This window comes from Synchiropus splendidus, chromosome 12 (assembly GCF_027744825.2).
Source record: "Synchiropus splendidus isolate RoL2022-P1 chromosome 12, RoL_Sspl_1.0, whole genome shotgun sequence".
NCBI lineage: Eukaryota > Metazoa > Chordata > Actinopteri > Syngnathiformes > Callionymidae > Synchiropus > Synchiropus splendidus.
Window position 1 is genome coordinate 5,653,372 of NC_071345.1, and position 7,004 is coordinate 5,660,375.

Consider the following 7,004-nt stretch of genomic DNA (forward strand, 5'->3'; position numbering starts at 1 on the left):
TTTTTAAATGCTTGGGCCTGAAAACAGGTTTTGGTTTCATTGTATACGTAGTTCAGTATTGTATAATAACTGTAAAAAATAAAGCTGACTACGTCACGTATTTCCCCTACCACAGGTCCTTTTTGGAACGTAACCCCCGTGATAAATCAGGGTTCACTGTACAGCACCAGGTTGACTGGTTTCATAGTAAAACATTCCAAATTAATGGACTAGATTCCAGATGAACGTGTCAGATGCACATACAAGGACTGAGTGATGAACCATCCCTCACCACCTCAACATTGGAGCTTGCTCAGTTGGTTGGAGGGGTGAGAGAGCGGTGGGTATTTGGGGAATCGGGCGGTCTGGTGAAGGGCTGGTTCCAGCACAACACTGTCACTGGTGTACCTCAAGTTTAAAGGGTGTTTCCGGCATTTACCACAATACACCCTCTTTTCAAAAATAGCCTCCACAGTTCGATCAGGCAATACGGTATCCTTCCCTTTCATCCGTAGCCAACGGCTGCAAGTTCCTTGACAATCCTCCTCTACGCTTGGCCTCCAATAACTTCCTTCACTAGTCTTATAGCAGAATGATCTTTTATGCCACTGCATCCCACCATGACTGGATGCACCCTGTTCCTCTGCTTCCCCTGCCAGGATCACAATAAAAACTCAGGAGGACCAGGTATGCATGCAGGTTGTTAGCTGTAATTTCAGGTGGAAAGGATGAGTCTTTGACTTCTCTACAGCTGCGTTCCCCAGTCCCTGGCTGCGTATAGTGGACATTCTGTATGTGGTTGTTTCCCTGTCTGTTTCGCCAAGGCTTATCACAGGCTTCTCTACTACTGTGGTATTGGCTCCTTGCTGATATAGTACCGTGTTGACAATGTATCAGGCAGTACCTCTCTCAGGTCTGTGGTACAAATGTAATGATTTTTTGGGGGGTCGGATGGAACATTTTGGGCTTGGCGTCACTTCCGATTCGCATCAGAAACTTTTGGTTCTGAACACTTGTGGAGCTAGGGTGACCTGGACCTGGAAAGTGAAGGAAGGAATCGCATGCGTCCAAAGAGACTTTTTTTGCTAGGTTCAAGCAAGGCACTGCCATTCCTTTCTTCCAGGAGACCGTGTTCTTCACAGTCAGTGCCTGGTGAATTAATGGCTGGATTGGAAGATCATGGGGAAACAAATATTAACAAAATGGTTACTGCCTTCTCCAGGAAAGAGACCAAAGTGGGACAATAAAATGGGCGTGAGAGGTTTATTAAGAGGAGAAACCTTTCCTTTCAGTCAGAGAGAGGATACGAAATGGCACTTTTCTCCCTCATTCTGGACTGGATCCCTTCTGTTCTCCTCCTGCTCCTCTGTGGGCTTTTCTTTTGTTTTCTAGGTTTTTACGGGTACATCAAATACCTGCACATGAAGTATGCGCACATACCTGGACCTCCCATGGACAAGTGAGTAACGGAGTCATGAACTGAATTCAATATCAGAGTGAAAAATACACCTTTTACTTCTCCTCACAACAGCTTCCTTTTTGGACATACATTCACTGTAGGGCGCATCTTGAAAAAAGGATTCATTTATGACAAACTTTTGGAATGGTAAGTGTAGAGCAGTTTTCAGCCAGCAAGTTTTCAATCCACATAAAGATAAAAACTATATATCTTTTTTCTGTAATTGTATAATTTAAGGTCGGAGACTTACGGACCTGTCTACAAAGTACATTTTCTGCACCACGTGCAGGTTTTCACCACCTGTCCCGAAACTACCAAGGTTAAAAAAATACATATATATATATAATGTTAAAAATGTTATGTACAAATACACTGTTTTTATACTTTATTTCTGTTTGTATGTTTTCTGTCGACAGAAAGTCCTTGTGTTATCTAAGCAGCACAAAAACAAACTACTGCTCAGCGGACTGATCCGCCCCTTTGGCCAGAGGTGTGTTGGTCAACCTTTATATTGGCCTCATCGCGCTGCTCAAGCTATGCTATATCTTGTCATCAAGGTTAACAGGGATGGGGATTGCAAGCCAGCTTGATCACGACCTGTGGTATAAGCAAAGGAGGTCTATGGATCCAGCGTTCAGCAGCATGTGAGTAACTTTTTTCTGTTCTCTCCAGTGAGGCTTGGTATGACGTAACAGGGACTCAACAGTTAAGTTTATGCCTGAGCCATTCCTATTTGTTCTTCTGGCATTTCTTTACAAATAACAGTTAAACTTCTTTTTCTTTTGGTTTCTCCCTTAAGGGGTCGCCACACCTTCCTCCATCTCCCCTGTCCTCTGCTTCCTCTTCTCTCAAACCTACAAACCTCATGTCCTCCTTCACCACCTCCATCAATCTCCTCTTTGGCCTTCCTCTCCACCTTCTGCCTGGCAGTTCCAACCTCAACATCTTCCTCCCAATGTACTGGCTCTCTCTCTCCTCTGTACGTGTCCAAACCATCTCCATCTAGCCTCTGACTTGGTCTCCTAAACACCTGACATGTGCTATCACTCTGATCCACTGAACAAATAACTGTTGAACAAATAATCAAAATAACCCAAAGGTTATGTCCAGTCGATATTGTATTACAGAACAAGATAGGAACCAATGTTTTTCAGTTATTTTCCGTCCTCAGAGAGAAGTAAACCTTTCACGCCCCCTTAACTCTCCGCCGCCTCTGTAAATATTATCATTCTATCTATAAAAGTCCACCTCTCTCTAACATTCTATCCTTGTTAACGTAAAAGAAAAGAAAAAAGAAAGTAATGTAGATCAACATCTAATAAAGAATAACTTTATTAACACTGCTTTGGTCTGTAACAGAAAAGAATTCAACAATTTGCCTGAAATTTAAATAACTGGATGTGCAATTACTATTTATTCTAGTATGGCAAAAAAAAAATGTTTCCCAAGGTCACATGCGCCCCTCCTGGCATCGCTCCGCGCCCCCCTAGGGGGTGCCGCCCTACTATTTGAGAAGGACTGATGTAGACCAAGGCCTTCAGCTTGGGGTTCTTGTGGCCTGAGCAACAGTATAAGTAAGTTAAGTTGAATGTCCCCAGGAATAGGGACTAGAGAGCCCCTTCATGGACTTGAGGTAGAGTAAGGCACCTCTGATCCTCCCACCAATCTCCACTCCGCCAGCCATCACTGCCAGAAGTTCCCCATTCCCCACATGTTAGTTCCTCTCAACTGTCAAGTTCCCGAAGGATGAAAGAACAGGGATGGACCTTGTTGTCCTGGGTATTTCTCTGGGAAACTCGGAGGGCCCAAGGTGCAGGCCGGGGAACGGTTCTCACACCTGCCTCTCAGAGACCAAAGATTTGGGGCTACAGCAGGGAGAACAGTAGGGAAAAAGGTCTGGGGCTCCAGCACCACTAGGGGTCTATCTGTGGCAGCAGCAGACGTACCTCGGCCTCATGAGATCTGGAGACGATGCGGGCGTCATTCAAGGGGACAAACCTGTTGAGCATATCACGTGACAACTCATTTATCAAGGCCGAGTCAGTGGAAGTACCTAACCGTCTACATTTGTATTTTCAGGAACCTGAGAAGTTTCCTCAAGCCCATGAATGAGTTTGCAGACAGGATCATGAGCAAAATCAATGAGGCTGTGGAAAATAATTCGGTGGCCAATATGACCGAGCTGATCAACACTTACACACTGGATGTGCTCGCGAAGGTGCGGTGGTGTGAGTCGGGCCAGGTTTGTGTGTCATGAACTGACAGCAACAGACCCAGAAATGTTTTCTCTTCCAGGTTGCTTATGATATAGACTCAGACACGATTGAAAACAAGAGCGATTTAGCTAAGGCCCTTACGACATTCATGGGAGCGCTCATACACCTTCGGGAGCCATTTTTTCAGGTAGCTCCGCCCACCTGGGTGACCTTTCTGATGCTCTCTTTCAATGGCCGTGTTTCACATCCTGTGTTTTTTTCAGTATAAACCATCAAATAAAGCATACGTGGAGTCGGTGAGAGAAGCATGTCGCACTCTACGTAAAACAGGAGAAGACTGGATCAGACGGAGGCGCGCGGCCATACAGAATCATGAGAGTGTCCCAAAAGACATCCTGACTCAAATCATGAAAAATGCCGAACAAGGTCGGAATCAGTCGCCAGAGTTTGCGAGATAAAATGCTAATTTGAAATTACGTATTAATATTTCAGAAGAGGATGAAGAGTTGATGGTGGACAACTTCGTGACATTCTTCATTGGTGGTGAGATTCAGTCAATACCTCTTGGAATTGGCTTAAAAAAAAGGCTTTGTGTACTCTGCCAAAGGAAGGGAATTGTTGTCAGTAAGCTAGTTCTGGCATTTTGACACCAATCCAACCAATACATAACACTAGGGTTTATTGTGTTCATACAAAAAAAATGAAAACTTTGTTTAAAATTTGGTTTACATACACGTAACATCCGACTTCCAACCTTCTCGACTTATGTCCACCTGTACTTACGGCGAGCGGATGCCAGCGGATGCTTTTAAAAAAAAATTTTATTCAATGTCTGGCAACGCGTATGACAGTTACGGCAGCACAGTATCCCAGCATCTCACTCTCACACAGCCATCTACCACTACAGTAGCACCTGTAACCCTCACGCCGTTTATACTGAATGGCATTCGACTTAGGTCGGAACCGAGCCCGGTCGTAAAACGAACGTTACGTGTAGTTAAGATGAAGGTTAAGGTTACTGAGGCAAACACCACCGCCATCTTGTGATGTAGCTGGAGGTACCCAATGTAAACAAACTGCATTGAAACAGAGAAAGTTGTAGTCATATTGGCGATTGATGAAAGGTGTGAAGGTGAAGGATCAGAGATGGACGACACTTAAACACTGAACAGCAATATAAAAAATGATCAAAGGATTAAATTGAAGTGGACTCCTTTAAGAAGGGTCAGTAGTACATATTGCGTGTGGTTGACCCGCACCAAAAGCGGCCGTGGTTTGTGGCAGTCCCAGCGTGGCAACATGTCTTGACTCACAGTAGAAGTGGTTTTCAGTGTGGACGAATTGAATCACAGAGCCTGAATGTCGCTGCAGACCAGTGCGCCTCACGCTGACTTTGATGACTTCATGGCGAGCAATGATGAATAACAGACAATATATAGAGTAGGAGCAGTTTATTTGTCCCCCTCCCAGCACAGTTCCCCCACAGTCCCAGCAGAGTTCCAACACACTTCCAGCCCCTGGAGTTAACTCTACCTACTCATTGCGCTACGAGGTGTGAACTGAAGGTGGCGTTTTAACTTCATACACAAACGTTCAAGAGCCGACTTCTTCATGCTATTTCCATTCTTACGTTTTTTAAATGGTGGTGTGCCGTTGTATCTTTTAATTTTAATTCAAAGGCTCAATGTGCTGTTATTTTTATTTTATTTTATTTTAATAGATCCACTCATTCAAGTCCAGTGACTCTGGTGGAGTTTTGACTCGATCCCTTTGGATGCCATGCAGTGTGTTTTGGATCATTGTCCTGGACAAAGCGATGGTCTGATCCAAAATGTTGTCTTACAATATGTGTACAAGTTTAGTTTAGGACAACATGAAACAAACTTTAAATAGTGTTGACCATGGATGTGATGATGATCTACTTTAAGTCGGAGGAGCGTGAACTTATAAATGAAGATCATCTTTTCATGTTCTTGTCGCCCTCCAATATTTGTCTTGTCCCAGGGCAGGAAACCACAGCCAAACAACTGGCCTTCTGTGTCAGGGAGCTGGGCCGATACCCTGAAATCCTGGAGAAGTAAGAAGTGCTGATCGGTTCTCATGTATTGTCAGTTAGATTTCTGGAAATGCTATAGTCCCTCACCAACCCTGCTGCCTCTGTGGGAGAACTGAAACGCTGCGATGTTCTGTTTCACAGATTGAGAAAAGAGATGGATGAGGTCCTTGGGATGAAGCAGGAGATCGTCGGCGATGATCTCGGGCGGCTGGTTTACCTGACTCAGGTACACGTGTGAAAGGGCTCTGAATCTGAAGCAAGTGGAACTCAGCTGGCTGTTCTACGTCCAGGTTCTGGATGAGGTTCTGCGACTGTACCCAATAGGCCCGTTGATTCCTCGCTGGGTTAATGAGGATCTCGTAATTAATGGCATCAAAATACCTGGAGGAGTCAATGTCGTGGTGAGTTGGTTCTTTCTGGACACTGGAATGTTAAATCCTGACTTCAAGTTCCAACAATGGCCTCCTTGTGATTCCAGTTCAGTCCTTATGTGACTGGCCGAATGGCCCAGTTCTTCAAAGATCCACTTGTGTTTGATCCAGACCGGTTTCATCCAGATGCTCCCAAGTGAGTGATAATGTTTTTGTACTTAAATGTTATATTGTTTCTTGAAAAGACTGACTCTCTTGAAGGCCTTACTACTGCTACTACCCCTTCTCTCTGGGACCACGGAGTTGTATCGGGCAGCAACTTTCTCAGGTCAGTGGGAACCAAAGAACCAACTTCTTATTCTTCATAGTGTTTCAGCATTGTGTCCATATTTTCTTTTTTTCAGATGGAGGCGAAAGTACTGATGGCCAAGCTGATTCAGAGGTTCGACTTCAGCCTCACACCCGGACAGCAGTTTGGGATTTTGGACGCTGGAACTATCACACCGCAGAACGATGTCACTTGCTTTGTCAAATACAGAGACATGGTTGAATGAGACCCTTTCATTCTGTGTTCCGTCGATGCGTGAAGTAGAACCAATGTTCCACATGCTCTACAGTAAATATTGAGAAATCAGGAAGAATCTCTGTGACAGAGTAAAGGGGAACTCTCGTGTGCTGCTGCTGTGTACTGATCTAATAAAAAAGAAAATGTGACCTATTGCCCCTGTTTTTCCTTCGCTGATTCTTTCTGTCATGACCACAAAAGCCCTGGTGAGGTGACAAAATGAGGTAGGTACAATTCCACCAAACAATCTTTCCTGCTAAGCTTAGGCTCACAAAACCATATCCACCTCAGTGTGATACAGAAATTTGTTTTGGATATTGTTTTTTTATTTGCAAATATGAGAGCCAGGTGTGTCTTT

At 44.3% G+C, this 7,004-nt stretch overlaps 1 protein-coding gene across 2 annotated transcripts; it reads left to right on the top strand.

Moving 5' to 3' along the window:
- Nucleotides 1-1,936: 1,936 nt before the first annotated feature.
- LOC128768274 (cholesterol 24-hydroxylase-like) lies at nucleotides 1,937-6,790 on the top strand. Of its 2 annotated transcripts, XM_053881041.1 has the most exons (11): nucleotides 1,937-2,082; nucleotides 3,518-3,656; nucleotides 3,734-3,841; nucleotides 3,918-4,080; nucleotides 4,147-4,197; nucleotides 5,659-5,731; nucleotides 5,852-5,936; nucleotides 6,001-6,111; nucleotides 6,189-6,277; nucleotides 6,343-6,409; nucleotides 6,486-6,790. In XM_053881041.1, exons 1-11 carry the CDS (start codon nucleotides 2,006-2,008, stop codon nucleotides 6,633-6,635), a joined length of 1,113 nt encoding a protein of 370 aa, XP_053737016.1. In that variant the 5' UTR covers nucleotides 1,937-2,005; the 3' UTR covers nucleotides 6,636-6,790. The 2 variants fall into 2 exon arrangements, with proteins under 2 accessions (XP_053737016.1, XP_053737017.1); XM_053881042.1 differs by lacking the exon at nucleotides 4,147-4,197.
- Nucleotides 6,791-7,004: the final 214 nt, after the last annotated feature.